Raw genomic sequence first — 15,960 nt, 5'->3', positions numbered from 1 at the left:
TTAAAACAGCTAATTGGTACTTGACTTACCATGGTTCGATGTAGGGTTTTTTGATTTTACAGTGGTGCACAAATGATTTATGTGATTTTTTTACATTATGTGATTTTTACATTTGATAGAACCCATACTTTTAATTTTGAGTTTTGATCTTTTCCTGTGCTAGCCATATGGAGTGTGATGCTGGGCAGTGGCAGCAAGCTCCCAGATAGCTGCATGATTACAAAGATAAACAGCTTACATTCTATACCATATTGTGTTGCTAAGATATAATGTTTGGTAGGTTGGGTGTATTAAATGCATTTTCAACTCAATCTTTTCAGTTTAAGGTAGCTTCATCAGGACATAATACATTTGTAAGTTGAGAAGCGTATATATTTTCTTTTGCCTCACTAGTGATTTATTTCCTCACATGCAGCATGTGTTTTTTTTTTAAAGTTAAAATGTTATTAATAATACACGTATTAATTTTTTGTATCTTTGTGGATTATAGATTAATAGATCTACTCTCCTTCCCTCCTCCTGAGCAATTACATGTTTTAGATCTAGTCCATATAAGGGCTAATTTCATTAACATTTAAATGTTACATGGAAAGTGTTTTTTTTAGCTCTTCCTTTTTTAAGAACATTAATTCTTTTTTTTTTAATGCTGGGATTCAGTCCAGCCCCTTATGCACGTGAGGCAAGCACTCTACCAACTGAGCTATATCCCCAGCCAAGAACGTTAATCTTTTTTTGCAAATCTGGCTACTTGCAGAGTAAGGATGCATTGCTTCTGGCTTCTTCCATGGGCATACATTGAACTTTTAGTTATTGTTTGGAAGAAGTTTGTTGTTAGTCACTAGAATACTAGTCAGTATAAAAGCATCTCCTGCTCGAAAAATAGCAGCATGCCACAGCCTTCTGCTGAGCTCTCAGTTGCCTGGCCTTAGTCTATTACAAAAGTGAGAATATGTAAATAGATTACTGAATTGCATGATATATTTGGTACTTAAACATGAACTTTCTAAAAATTTTTAAAAAAAAAAACAAAAACAAAAACAGCTTTCTGTGCTTTGTGAGTGAGTGATGGTTACATATTTTTTTCAGACCCAATTTTCAGTCTCTTTGCATTCACCAACAAAATCACTTCTGTGCACAGTAGAATTATTTGGTCTTGTGACTGGAGTCCTGATAGCAAGTATTTCTTCACTGGGAGTCGGGACAAAAAGGTAATTTTTAAAAAATCTAATATTCTTTGAAGTGTAAAATAACATTTTTATAAGTATGTTTGAATTTTTAAAAAATCACATAATCTTGCCTTTCTGATACAACTTTTAAAAATCAGATTATTTTGTGTTTTTTATATACATACATGATAAAAGCTTTAAAAAAAAAACTTGTTGCATTCTGTAAATACTTGCTCTGAAATATCAAAAATATGAAAAGAAGACCTTTCAGACACTTGACCTTCATCAAATATCCCCAGTGGGAGAAAAATAATAAATTGAACGAATCAAGTCTAAGAAACTAGGAGCACAGGAGAGGGAAGGAGGGAACATAGGTGGAAAAAAGTTTTTAGTTTTTCTGATTCATACTTCCATGAACTTAAACATTTTTCTATAATGAATTATTATGGTCCTTTTATTCAGTGATAAAAGAGGGGCAGAATGTGACCCAAACTTGGAAAAAACAAAAAACAAGCTATATGTTCTTTTTTTTTTTAATAATTTATTTTTTGGTTATAGGTGGACACAGTGTCTTTATTTTATTTTTATGTGTGCTGAGGATTGAACCCAGTGCCTCACACATGCTAGGCGAGCGCTCTACCTCTGAGCCACAGTCCCAGCCCTGCTATATGTTCTTGAATGTGACTTTTACCTTTGTCTTCTGGAAAATGTCCACCTGGCCTCCATTCTTTCCTTTTTTTTTAATCTTTAAATTGTCCTCTCCTTTTTCTGCACTCCTACAGACTGGAAGTGGTGAAGCAACTTAGTGCTTTCTTTCCTCTCCTGCCCTCTACAGTCATAGACATGAAACAAATTACTGAAGCAGAGAATTGGCACGGACATGATGTCACTCAGGTTAAATACTTCAGCATCAGCCACTCAAGCATCTTTCTCCAGATCACTACTTCTGTTCATTTGCCTGTTCCTCTCTTCCCTGGTGTTTATTTGCCTGTGCTATGCTGGATGCTGAGGAATCAGGGCTGCTTCTACCCTCCACAGACACACTTAGTAGATGATCCAGCCATAGCTCTCACATGTATCAGAGCTGCCAAGCAGCATTCATTGCACCTTCTCAGAAACATATTTCTACTTTTGGTCAGAGCTTGCTGCTCAGAATCTTGCTTTGGACCTGCAATTTGCAACTATTGTTCATTTCACTCCCCTTTCCTTTTCTTCGTGACTGTTCATACACCCTTAGGCATGAGCTTCCAGGGAATCCCCATTTCTTTTGAGGGGTACCATCAAGGCTAAGTCCTCCTGATCTCTGAGTTCGTTCTCAGATGCAGAATGAAGGGCTAGAGAATTGATAAGTCTTCATAAATTTTGTGGTTACTTCTCGGGGAAGTGTTTATGCCCTCTCAGTAACGACATGACTGGTGGAATTTCACTGGATCAGAACTGATTTGTGAGTATAAAGACATATTAGACACCTCCACGATCCCTGGGCAGGACAGTCCATCTGTAGACCAACACACTTAGTTGAAGTCTCAAAGACTGGGGTCTGCTGCACTGTGTCTGTGATTCTGGAAATGCTCTGAAGTTCTGGAACATCAAGCACAAATATAAATGCTGAGTTTTTTAAACACCAGAGGAAATGTGTTTCACTATTCATACCATCAGAATTCTAATACATTGCTAGAAGTCTTGCAAAAAGAAAGCTTTAACTAATGTGACCTGTCTGTTAGGTGGTTGTCTGGGGTGAATGTGACTGTGGTGATGACTGCATTGAACACAGCATTGGCCCCTGCTCCTCTGTCCTGGACGTGGGTGGGTCTGTGACAGCTGTCAGTGTCTGCCCTGTGCTTGACTCTTCTGGAAGGTTAGTCGCTGTGGTGGAGGGGCTTGGTTTTATATTTGCTTGAAGGGGATTTTTTTCAATATCATTTCAATTGTCATTTTAATTCATGGGTTCTCTTTGCTTCTGAGTTGCTGTTATTTTTAAGATGCTTATGTTTCTCATAAAATTTTTAAATTGATAGAACTCAGTGATTGGTAAAATACACATTAGGACTATGACTCTAAGGGTTTTTATTTCACTGATAACAGGACTGTAGTGCCTTCTCTGTAACAAGCATCTTCAGTAGAACATGGGTTCCTACACCCAGTTTGGAAAACACTGGCTCATGGGCTTTGCCATCTTGAAGCAGAGTTAAACCTGTGTGCTCTTTCTGTAGAGAAGGGCTCCTTGAGGACACAGTACAGCAACACATTGTATCTTGAGTGGGCACCTTTAAACAGAGTCCTTTATAAGCCAGGGACAGTTTGGGATACTGTGAAGAGCTGCTTTAGAGTGATGGTGGAGATAACAGGAATGGAATTCATGCCGAATTAATCACTGTCATCCTCCTCCCTTAACAACAGATACGTGGTTGCAGTTGGATTAGAGTGTGGAAAGATTTGCTTATACACCTGGAAAAAGACTAATCAAGTTCCAGAAATAAATGACTGGATTCGTTGTATTGAAACAAGTCAAAGGTATTGTCTCATATTTGCTTCCATCAGATTTAGTAGAAATTACAGGGTTTTTAGTGGCAAATTTTATGCCACATTTCCATGGAGAGGAATAAAAACCTCTATGGTGTTTACCACTGAGTAGTACTTCTGGAAATTAATGTTTGTTATTATATTGGACTTTTTTTTTTTAAGTTTCCTTGATCAGATTGCCTGTTTACATGATATTGTGTTAACAAATAGCAACCATTTGAGATGAAAGTGGATTTAAAAAATTTTTTTTTGTTTTGTTTCTGGTGGTGCTAGGAGTAGAACCCAGGGTTTTGCACATGCTGGGCAAGTGCTTTACTGCTGAGCTACATCCCTAGACCCCCAAATAGTTTTCCTAATAATGTCTTTTAGAATTTCACTATACAGATTTTTTAGTAAAATTTGATACAAAATGTTTGTGATGTTTAGAAATATTACAGATTGTGCTTTGGTAGTCATGTCTTTATAATTGAAACTATATTGCCTATTCCATAATGGAGCAACTGCAGGTGCCCCACAGAATCCCATGACTTGCTTTCAACCACTGCAAGGGCTTCCTGAGCACAGGCCTTTACCAGCTGTGCACATGTAAACACCTGCTGTTTATAGCCACCTTTTACACCTAGTCACCTAGATAGCAGAGAAAAATTTTAACTACTTTAAACCCATATTAGCCCTTAAAAATGTCTATACTTTCAATAAGTTACTGTCATTTTGTATCACATTTTGGTAGGATTCTTCAACCTTCATATATTCATACTGTCCTAAATATAATATCAAATACAACTTCAAATGACAGTATTGTGTTGAGGGTAGATGGCTTAATGGAGAGAAATTGTGAGCCTGTCTTTTACAAGATATTATATCTGGTGGAGCTTGTCTCCATGTCAGCCAAACATGTTAGTGCTCCTTCTCAATTGTATTTGTTAAAATGAGATTATGCCTTTTTTATCATATTCCTGGGCCTTCTCTCCCATCTCTCACGCTGATGTTAGCAGTTGACACAGTTCATGGTATTGGTTTGCTCAAGAGAGAAGAAATGCAGTGAAATTTGAAATTTTGAAATTTTCTCTTTTCCTAGGCTGCCCTCCCATCCCTTTTTCTTCTTTCGCCTTGCCTGTCCACTGCCTCTGACCTGGTACCCAGACCACTTCCAGGGCCCCAAGGTGGGACACTGGCAGGAAACTCCTTAGAAAGCACAGAAAGGGGATGTGTGTAGAATTTGGGGTTTTTTTCCCCCCAAGATTTTTTTATTCATCAGTACAGGGACTTAAATTTGCAAGGTAGACTAATTCTTGACTTAATAATTGTATTGTTTGGATTGATATTCCAGTTACTAAATTTCAAGTTTTTGCTGGTAATGATATTCAAAGTAATATAAGCAACATTATCTTTTTGTTTGATACTGGTAATTGAACCCAGGAGTGTTTAACTACTGAACCACATCCCCAGCCCTTTTTTGTCTCTTATTTAGAAACACGGTCTCACTGAGTTGCTTAGAGCCTTGCTAAGTTGCTGGAGCTGGCTTTGAACTTGCTGCCTCAGCCTCCCAAGCCACTGGGATTATAGGCATGTGCCACCATACCTAGCAAGCCACATTGTCTGGGTTGGCTCTCCAGACTCCTTATCTTTTATTTTAAATTATTTTTTTGTGGTGCTTAGAATTAAACACAGGGCCTTAAGCATGTTGGGCAAGTGCTGTACCACTGAGCTTCTTCTGCATCCCCAGGCTTCTATATCTTTTAAATGTGATATGTTAACATGTTAGGTTTAAAGGAAAATACCAAAAGAAAAAAGAAGCACATCATCTTATATAGCCAAATAAGTATAGTCCATCAAAATAATTCTCCTGAGAAGAAATATGTATGTTTCTTTCAGTGATGACATTTTTTTCATTCTTTTAATGAAATGAGATTACTTTAATATTGATCAATAATAAATGAGATTCCATTGATGTTGCTGTCACTTAAAATGGTTTTGAAATTGTATTCAGAACAAGAGAATCTGTGATACAAGTAAATCACTTATAACATTATACCTTATATATATTATATTTTTTTTACTATTAAATTTTTATAACTTTATTTTATTTATTAATTTTTATGTGGTGCCAAGAATCGAACCCAGGGCCTTACACGTACGTGCAAGGCGAGTACTCTACCACTGAGCCATAATCCTAGCCTCTATACCTTTTATATTATTACTTATTTAAATCTTTTACTTCTTTTTTAAGCTTGCCATTCATATTTATAAAGCTTGGTATTTGTATTTAAGCCTTCCATTCAGATTTATTTGCAAAACTCACCTCCCAATGACTTAGCTGCTTTCAGTAATCAAATTCATCCTCAAAGGAAGATGAGCTTTCAGTGAGTACACAGGTCAGTCTCCATATTATGAAGCATATCTTCTAGAAGATCTCAGAAAGCACTGAGGTCAGTGGCATTATTAGACTAACCACTTGCAGAGCCCACAGTCATTTGGTTGCCTAAGTTCTGGTGGGCTTATATGAAAAAATGTCTTTCATTACTTTGAAGTTGTACTTCATTTTTACAGCATCTGAATGTGAATTTGTGTGCTCTTGTATTGTTTTCAATATTCACTGCCTTAAAACCTATTTAGGTTTTTCACTTTATTTCTTTTTGGTTTTAGGTTCTACTTGGTAGGTTAAATTTATCAAGGATATTTCATTTTCACAGTGATTTTAATCTATGTTTGATAACATTCTAGATCTGCCTTTTGAGGGACCCATATGGGATGGGTAGGGAGCATTAATATGATCATGACCAACTTCATGCAATTGGAGGGCATGTTGAAAACCATTTTATTATTATTTATTATTATGCAGGTCATTGTCTTTCTTTACCCAATAATAAAAATATGAGTAAAAGTCCCTCCATTTGTCAGGGATGTCAAAAGGATAATCTAGAATATATTGCAAAGTTGAAATTTAAAAAAAAAAATTACTTGTGGTAATGTTATTTGAAAGACTGACTTTAATAGTCCTTTCATGAATTTTACTAATCATTAAAACATTTGACAGAAATTCATTGTCTGTTTCTTATTCTTTTTGGTGATATCATTGGCCAGTAAGTAAGACTATGTTTTAATAATTTTAGTCTGACTGATTATTTATTTTTATGTGTTGCTGAGGATTGAACCCAGTGCCTCACACGTGCTAGGCAAGCACTCTGCCACTGAGCTTCAGCCCTGGCCCTAGTCTGACTGATTTTTAATAATTTTTATTGGAAGACTATAATCATATATAATAACGGATTTGTTGTCACATATTTGTATGTGCACACAATATAATTTGGTCAATTTAATGTGACATGGTGGTTGAGTACTTATCTAGCATGTGCAAAGCTCTGGGTTTGATCCCCAGCACTGCAAAAAAAAGAGTAAGCAGATTAAGATATTTTTTAAGTTAAAAATAAAATTGCTAAAATATTAGTGAGGTATTTAAAAACCTGTACATTTAATTTTCAAATTTTATTTTCATTTATGTAAGAGTATACTAATTAAATTAACATGTGGGTGAGTACCCACTTGTTTTAGTCAGCTGTTTTACTGCTGTGACTAAAAGAGGAAAAGTTTAAGGGCTCACAGACAGAGGTCTTAATCCATAGAAGGCCGGCTCCATTCTTTGGGACTCCAAATGAGACAGACATCATGGTGGAAGAATCTGGCAGAGGGAAACAGGTCACATGTTGATCAGGAAGCAGAGAGAGAGATAGTCTCCACTTTCCAGATAAAACATATATACCCCAAAGCCACTCCCCCAAGTCCCACCTCCTGCATCCACAGCCTACCACTTCAGTTATCACGCAGTTAATCTCTAACAGGGGATTAATTCACTGGTTGGGTTGAGATGCTTATAATCCAATCATTTCTCCTCTGAACCTTCTTGCATTGTCTCACACATGAGCTTTGGGGGGATACTTCACATTCAAACCATAGCACCAGTAAAATATTTTGTAGTCATGGCATACATTAATTTTATGATTTCTTTATCTTGGTTTTAGCCAAAGTCATACCCTTGCTATCAGAAAACTGTGCTGGAAGAATTGCAATGGAAAAGCCCAGCAGAGTGAAGGAGAAGGTGCTGACTGGTTACACTTTGCGAGCTGTGGAGAAGATCACACTGTGAAGATATACAGAGTTAACAAATGTGCACTGTAATGGGCTTCATTATCACATGCTTACAATCATTGGTGTCTTAAAATGTTTATCATGTAAATAGATCACCTTTCTTTACCTTCACAATTGAATCAAGTTTCATTTTTAAGTCTGAAAGCAGTCCTTATTTAGGTCCTAGATCCTTTGAAATTGATGAAAGCTGTACATCCCTTTCCTTGTTATAAAATTTATATGTGTATTTACACATACCTAAGACCTTTATTCATACTTTCAGAGATTCTTGGATCTACTTTCCATAAGTCCCAGATTAAGAACATCTGGGGCCTGAAGTTGTGGCTCAATGGTAGCGCGCTTGCCTAGCATGTGTGAGGCACTGGGTTCGATCCTCAACACATCCAAATAAGTAAAATAAAGATCCATCAACAACTAAAAAAAATATATTAAAAAAAAAAAAAAGAACAACAGCTATACTTGATCACATTTGCCTGGTTTTGTGTTATTTTGGGGCCTTTTCATTTACCCCTCTGAATCTGTTTTGTGTTGCTGTAACAAAATGCCTGGTGCTGGGTACTTTAAAAGAGGCTTATTTAAATCAGAGTTCTGGGATTCCAAGAACATGGTCCTGAGATCTGCTTGGCTCTGGTGAAAGCTTCATGGCAGATGGAATAATAATGGTGGGAGTGTATGTGGAAGAAAGAGGTCATTTGTTGAGGCAGACAGAAAGGGAGATTCAAGGAAGGTGCCAGACTTGCTTGTAACAACCCAATCTCATGAGAATACACTCCAGTGAGAATGTGCTCCTGTTAGAAAAGTATTATTCTCACCTGCCACTTGGCCCCACCTCATAAAGGTTTCAGCACCTCTCAACACCACCACCCTGGGGACCAAGCCCCCAGCACATGAACCTGTGGGGAACACATTGGAATCATCTAAACCATGCATCCTCTTTGGGATACATCATATTTATTACCTTCTTCAGAAGGTAGACATAGAAAATAAAAAGAGAATAAATCCAGATTGTTCAATTTTTAACATTTTTTTGTAAATAAACATACCACACCCAGTGTGCTAACTTGGACTTGACCCTTTCTTCCTAGTATACACCAGTTATTCTAGGAATTTGGCAAGCAGTCATAAGTTTGAACTACAGCCAATCCTTTATTCTTTAAAGGTACGTAAGTTCTGCTTTTGTGGGTTTACTTAAAGTAGAATATTTGGACATTTAAACTTACAGATTTAGGTTTTGAAAAATAGAGTTCTGAATCATCTGAATGTATACAGTAGCTGAAGCCACGAGAGGGTAGAATATTTGTGCCTTGGGGAGGATGCTGAGGGAGGACAAGGGTGCCAGAAATGATCTTGGAGTGCCAGCTGAAGGTTAGAGGCAGGCCAGGACTGTGAGATATGAGGATGGGGGCTTGAGTCTAGCCCTGTTGGAACATAGAGTCATCAGGCAAATTCAGTATGTTGAAACAAGGAAGGTGAGAATTTTGTGCCATTGTTTAATATGATATTTTGCTTTCAAAGGTGTTCAGTTGTGTTTTCTAGATGGAGATTTTTAGGCCTGTGCTATACAATATTTCTAGTTCAATAGTGAGCTACATATGTAATTTTAAACACATATAGCCACATAATAAATGGAAACAGGTGAAGTTTATTTTAATATTAAATTTACTGTAATACAATATATACAAAACATACTGTTGACCCTCTCTATCCATGGGTTCCACATAACATGGATTCAACCAACCACGGATTGAAAATAGTAGGAGGAAAAATTGCATCTCTTCTATGCTTGTGCAGACTTGTCTTGTAGTTATTCCTTAAAAAATAAAGTGTAACAACTATTTACATAGCATTTGCGTTGTGTTAGGCATTGTAGGTAATCTTCAAGTAATTTACAGTATGCAGGAGGTTATATTCAAATATAGTACCATTGTATATAAGGGACTTGAGCATCTTTGAATTTTGGTATCTGCTGAGGTTCTGGAACCAATCCTCCACATATACTGAAGGGCAATTTTATAATCACATAAAAATTATTTATGAACTATTTTATACTAGGGGTCTGTCTCAGTGCAAACTAGCCACATTTCAGGTGCTCCATAGCCACATGTAACTAGAGGCCATCCATTCTTGGACAATGTAGTTCTAGTCTATTTTCATCTCTACAAACTTGCCTTATACCCTCAGCTCTGTGTGTGTGAGAGAGAGAGAGAAAAAGAGAGACCAGAATACCCTGCCCTGCAAGATGCCATTTCTGTTCTTGTTCACTGAAGAATTTTTATCTGCATTGTCTCATAGGGCTTTGTTCTGACCTAAGTGCACACACAATTCCAGAGCAGATTCAGTGAACTAACTTAGGCTTTTAGAACCTTTAACAGCCCAGAACTCAACACCTTAAGGTTACCTGAAAGTAGGCCTTGCCTTCCAGAGACTGAGTTTCAAAGCTGACAATTTTCCAAAGTTGTACTGAAGCATCTTCCTCAGTAATCACGTGTGTAATTCCGGTTAGTAAGCATTCAGAGGACTTGCTATGCACTGGGGCAGTCTGCATAATAATTCATGTGAATTCTACACACTCATGTCAATCTACTAATGACCACCTTTTGAATCATATTGCAGTAATTTGTAATATCTAAAGCAAAAAGTTTGGAAACTTCACTCTGGAGGAACTGAGGTGTATTCTAGAATCCCCAGCCTGTACTTCCTCTTATCTCTCTCTCCTTTCTTAGCTTAATTTACACCATCAAATTTCAGATTAATGCCAAGCACCAGACTAAGCATTGCTGTTTTCTGACCTATGCAACTTTCCTAGATAGAGGAGAGGTGTTTGAATTGTTTTGAGTATCTGTTTGCTTTGGACAGCCAGCAACCAAATCACTTCTCAGTAATTTCAGAGGAAAGTGGAATTGATTATTAAGTCCAAATGGAGAATGTGGGAATTGGAAAAGGAAAAGCACAGAATCATTTGTGGCAGCATGAGCAAATCCTGGGTTGTCTGTAATAAGACCCTATTGCTAACCTGCTCTCAGTCCCTGCTGAACTGTATTTTAAAGGTAGAAAGGGAGAGAGCTTCTGAATGAAATTTTCTTGGACAGCTCTTAAGCTTGATAGAGTTACCTGGTAGGCCGGTTCAAAACTGATTGCAGCCAGTCTTGGTGATGCATGCCTGTAATCCCAGCAACTCAGGAGGCTGAGGCAGGAGGAGGATCACAAGTTTGAGGTCAACTTCAGCAATTTAGTGAGGCCCTAAGCAACTTAGGAAGACTCTGACTCAAAATAAAAAAAAAAATAAAAAGGGCTAGCCATATAGCTAAGTGATAAAGCACTCCTGGGTTCAATCCTCAGTACCAAAAAGCAACAAACAAAAAAAAGAAAAAGCTGATGGCTGGGCCCCAGCCCCCAGCCCCAGGGTTCTGCATTCACTGTCAAAGAGAGGGCTTGAAGATTTCTATTTCTCTCTAGTTGCAAGTGTCAGCAGACTGGCAACTGGAGTGTCAGGACAACCCCATAATTCTCAGGCCTCAAGCCAAACCTAGTAAATATTGATCTCCAGGGGTAGTGTCCAAGAATCTTTTTCAACAGACTTTCAGGCAACTGGATACACCCAAAAGCATGAGAAGCACTGTAACACAACTTGTAATCTGCTAGAACACACTACAACATCATGTTTTGACCACTGCCTCTCATCACTCCTCTGGATGGGGTCACTATCCTGGAATCTTTTCTGTTTGAGGCTCTTATTATTTTGGTATACACACATAACTGTGGCCCCAGAATCTACATGGCAGCCTCAAGGACATTTGCAGGTGAGTTGGAGCAGGGTGCTATGTGCCTCCGTTGCTGGTGGTGCCCTGACTTCATGTGGTCCTTATTAGTTGCTCAGGTTTTTTGTCTTAACAATGATGTAACACCTCAAGCTGCCAGCAAACTGAGGTGAATTTAGAGTTCTTCAGCAACAGGAGCATCCATGTACTATGTCTATGTAGAAAGGACCACATCTAAGAAGACAGGCTTTTCAGGGACAGGCTGGTTTTCTGGGAAGGGAAACTTGGTAGATGTGGGAACAGCTTCCAGGCTACTCCTGGAATTATTGACTGAAGTATTCACATTAGTTGCAGGATTTCAACTCAACATTAAAACCAAAACAACAGAGAAGCAACTAGCAGACAAAAATGGGTTCCCTTAGGGTTAAGCTCAGTGAGATGATTACAGGGAATCCAGGACCATGGTGAGTGGTTTCCAACAGAGGATTGCTGAAGACTCCAACCACCAGATCCTGGGTAGGCCTGGGCCTGCTGTGGGTAGGGTGACAAAACTAAATGTCTATGCAGCCCTTGTTAAACTAGGCTACTAAACGGTGATGGAGGTTGCCCTAACCAAAATGACATGACTAACAATGGGCCCTTTCCTATCTTTCAGAAACATTTCTGTAGTGAACACATGTCCTGTGTATGCCTTTGTGGCCACATTTCTCATTTCTATGGCAGTTCAAAAATGCCTTTGAAAAACCAAATATTGAACTTTAGTCATTGATGTGTTTACTGAAGTTCCTACAGCAATTTTACCAAGAGGTCTGCAACTTTGAAGTACGCAAAAAATCAGAATGATGGCTGGACAGAAAGACACATGGACATTTATGCAATGAAGCAAGTACCATAAAATATTAGAGGTAGTTTTTGTACACGCATATTCATAGCAATATTATTCACAATAGTCAAGAGATGGAAGCAGCATAAGTCTCCATCAGTGAATGAATGGATCAACAATATGTGGTATATATGTACTATGTTTGCATATCAATCTTTAAAAGGAGGGAAATTCTGACATGATGATGGATAAACCTTGAGGATGTTAAGTGAAATAAATCAGTCATGAAAGATAAATACTGTATGATTTCATTTATATGGTACATCTAGGGTAATCAAATGCATAAAAATAAAGTAGAATGGTAGTAGCCAGGGGCAAGGTTGTGGCAGAGGAACCTGGGAGTTGACTGTAGTGTTTCATTTTTGCAAGATAAAAAAGTTGTAGAGAGTTCATCCATCGTCCTTCCTCCCTCGGTGAGCCTTCTGGGTCCTGCAGTGTGGCAGAGCCTGCAGAAACCAGAGCCTGTATCTGTGAGTTTTTGGAAACCTTCAGGGACACTTCAAATCGACAGAGTAGAAACTATCCTGCCTCAGATCCAGACGGCCAGATGGGAAGACACACAAACAAAATGAAAAAACAAGGGAATAAAGTGCTCCAAACAAACCAAGCTGCTCCCATAAGAGAATCCATCGAAGAAATGTCAGAGAAGGAGTTCAGGATGTATTTAGTAAAACTGTTCTACGACTTAAAGAATTGTATAAGAGAGCAGCTACAGGAGTTAAGCAGTAAAATAACAGATTCGCTTCAGGAGATGAAAGATCACTTCTGTAAAGATATATTAGAGGTCCTGAAAAGAAATAAAGAAGAAATCCTTGAAGTGAAGGAATCACTAAACCAACTTAAAAGTTCAATGGAAAGTATCACCAACAGACAAGACCATTTGGAAGACAGAACCTCAGGCAATGAAGACAAAATATATAATCTTGAAAATAAAGTTGACCCCACAGAGAAGATGATAAATTGTGTGACATTCCCTCACCCAGACACCATGCCTGAACAGCAACTGCTAAAGCCAACCGAGTGGAGCTACTGTGACTACTTCTGGGCTGATACGAAGGATCCCCAAGGCAATGGCACAGTGGCTGGGTTCGAACTGCTGCTCCAAAAGCAACCGAAGGGCAAACAAATGCAGAAAGAAATGTCTGAATTCGTCCGAGAGAGGATAAAGATTGAAGAAGAATATGCAAAGAACTTGGCTAAGCTCTTTCAGAACTCCTTGGCTGCACAGGAGGAAGGCTCCTTGGGAGAAGCCTGGGCCCAGGTGAAGAAGAGTCTGGCAGATGAAGCAGAGGTTCATCTCAAGTTCTCCGTCAAGCTTCACAGTGAGGTAGAGAAGCCCCTAATGAACTTTTGTGAGAACTTCAAGAAAGACATGAAAAAGTATGACCACCATATCGCTGACCTCTGAAAGCAGCTCGCCAGCCGCTACGTGTTGGTGGAGAAGGCTCAGAAAGCCCTCACAGAGCGGCAGAGAGACCTGGAGATGAAGACACAGCAGCTGGCGATCAAGCTGAGCAACAAGACAGAGGAGGACATCAAGAAGGCACGGAGAAAGTCCACACAGGCTGGTGATGACCTCATGCGTTGTGTGGACCTCTACAACCAGGCACAGTCCAAGTGGTTTGAAGAGATGGTGACCACCACTTTGGAGCTGGAGCGGCTGGAGGTGGAGAGGGTGGAGATGATCCCGGCAACATCTGTGTCAGCACACACAGCTGCGGCATGAGACAGACATGTTCAACCAAAGCACAGTCGAGCCTGTGGACCAACTGCTTCGGAAAGTGGACCTGGCCAAAGACAGAGAGCTGTGGGTCAGAGAGCACAACACAGGCAACATTCGCCCCGTGGACATGGAGATCTAGACACGCCTGTGCGGCCCCGGGGGTCCTGCCCAGGAGAGGGGCTGGGGGTCCCGTGGAGAGGGGGTGGTAGCTCCCGCTGGGTGAAGCTGTCCTCCCACCCACTCTCCTGTCCACTGAGGAGAGAGGAGAGAGCTGGCAATTCCAGAAAGGGTGATCTGGATGGCTCAGCTGGGGAATCCCAAATATTCCCAGGCCAAGAAGACAGACCTGCAACCCTGCCCTTGTCTCGAAGACTGAAGCCCCCCCAAACCCCGTGCCATGCTCGTTGCTCTGAGAACAAACTGAGGCTGGAACTTTGTGGTCCCTGCTGAGTTCCATAGGGGTGGCCATCAAACACTTGTGCCCTTGGATGCCCCAAAGCCCATCCTCCAGCTGGTCCCTTTATCTCTGGGGCTTTGGAAGATCAGGGAAGGGCTGTCTCTGCCTCCAAGCCAATGAATGTCAGGATCAGAATCATGAATAGAAGGTGCCGTCAGCTCAGCCTGCACCTAGAATCCTTTACGGCCCTCTCTCTATTTTTCTCATTGCGTTCTGGGAGCCCATATCTGGCTTTTCTTGGCCACTTTTCATCCCCGTGGGTCTTGGGAAGGCCTGTTTTCTGTCTTCCCTGACCAACCCTGCCCAGAGAGGTCAGGATGGAATTACCTCATTCGGCAAATTAGCCCCAAGTCGGAGTATTGAATCACGGTTCCTATCAGACCAGGCATCATCTCTGAAGTCTCTGGAAAATCCCGATCCCTCCATTCCTCAGCTGTTTTCTCAAGGCAGTCCCCACCCCCACCCTGCCACCCCTGCCCAGCCTCACTAGAGGGAGCTTTCCAAAGTTCTCCGCCAGGGAGACCTCCTTCAGCTGTGTGCATGTCCAAAAGCTTTGAGAAATGGAGATGAGCCAGAAACCACATGGGGTCTGTCTCCCATGGTGTCCTGTCCAATACTGGGCTACCCTGATCCCCGCTCTCCCAGGCTGCCCACCAAAGGCTTGATAGGGCTAGGTCAGTCCCACATGGGAGACAGGTTAGGGCAAGTCTTTGTCAACTCCATCTGCCTATGCATGATAGGGTTTGGACTGCTGTCCCTTGTATGGGCATTGCAGACTCTCTCTCATTTGCTATCCAGGTGTGTCCTGCCACCTGGGCCTCCAGCTCCTCTGAACTTTCCAGAGCCCTGCACCGAGCCTTTGCTTGGTGCCAGCACCTCCTTTCCCTCTGTCCATCTTCCCTGGAGAAGCCTGAGCCAAGTGTGACTCGGGAAGCTTTTCAGCACTACCCCTGGGTTCAGCCTGCCACTTTCTTTCTCGACTACAGCAAACACCATCTACCCCATCTTAGCCTAGAGAACCAGCCTGAGGGGGCTGGGAGAAAAAAATTGACGCAGTGAGCAAGGAACAGCTTTTAGCCAGAAACCCCTGCTCTGAGAGCCCATCTTCATCTTTCCCATTGATGGCTTTTGGCTTGATCTTTCCATCTCCCATGGGGGCAGAATTCTACAAGCACAATTCACTGATCTTTCCCTCAATTTAACATTGCTAATAATGGATGTTAATCTTGAATCCTTCAGCATCTCTTCCATTGAATCAGAATGGCTTTCTCATAGTTTATTTTAGAAAGATGTTCAATATACTA

At 40.3% G+C, this 15,960-nt stretch overlaps 1 protein-coding gene and 1 pseudogene across 3 annotated transcripts in view; both read left to right on the top strand.

Moving 5' to 3' along the window:
- Positions 1–8,071, top strand: part of Elp2 (elongator acetyltransferase complex subunit 2) — a 47,727-nt gene extending 39,656 nt beyond the window's left edge. For 2 of the 3 annotated variants that reach the window (XM_027935666.2, XM_027935665.2), the window contains 4 exons: positions 1,087–1,208; positions 2,891–3,024; positions 3,567–3,680; positions 7,709–8,071. In XM_027935666.2, the coding sequence (XP_027791467.2) occupies positions 1,087–1,208; positions 2,891–3,024; positions 3,567–3,680; positions 7,709–7,865 (527 nt within the window). In that variant the 3' untranslated portion in view covers positions 7,866–8,071. The remainder of the gene's footprint in view (positions 1–1,086; positions 1,209–2,890; positions 3,025–3,566; positions 3,681–7,708) is intronic. The other variant, XR_011704815.1, reaches the window with a different exon arrangement.
- Positions 8,072–13,113: 5,042 nt separating this feature from the next.
- LOC114092965 (growth arrest-specific protein 7 pseudogene) lies at positions 13,114–14,338 on the top strand (annotated as a pseudogene).
- Positions 14,339–15,960: the final 1,622 nt, after the last annotated feature.

The sequence above is a fragment of the Marmota flaviventris genome, chromosome 16 (assembly GCF_047511675.1).
Source record: "Marmota flaviventris isolate mMarFla1 chromosome 16, mMarFla1.hap1, whole genome shotgun sequence".
In the NCBI taxonomy this organism is placed as follows: domain Eukaryota; kingdom Metazoa; phylum Chordata; class Mammalia; order Rodentia; family Sciuridae; genus Marmota; species Marmota flaviventris.
The sequence above is the reverse complement of the archived record's forward strand: the minus strand, read 5'-3'. Positions and strand labels throughout refer to the sequence as shown.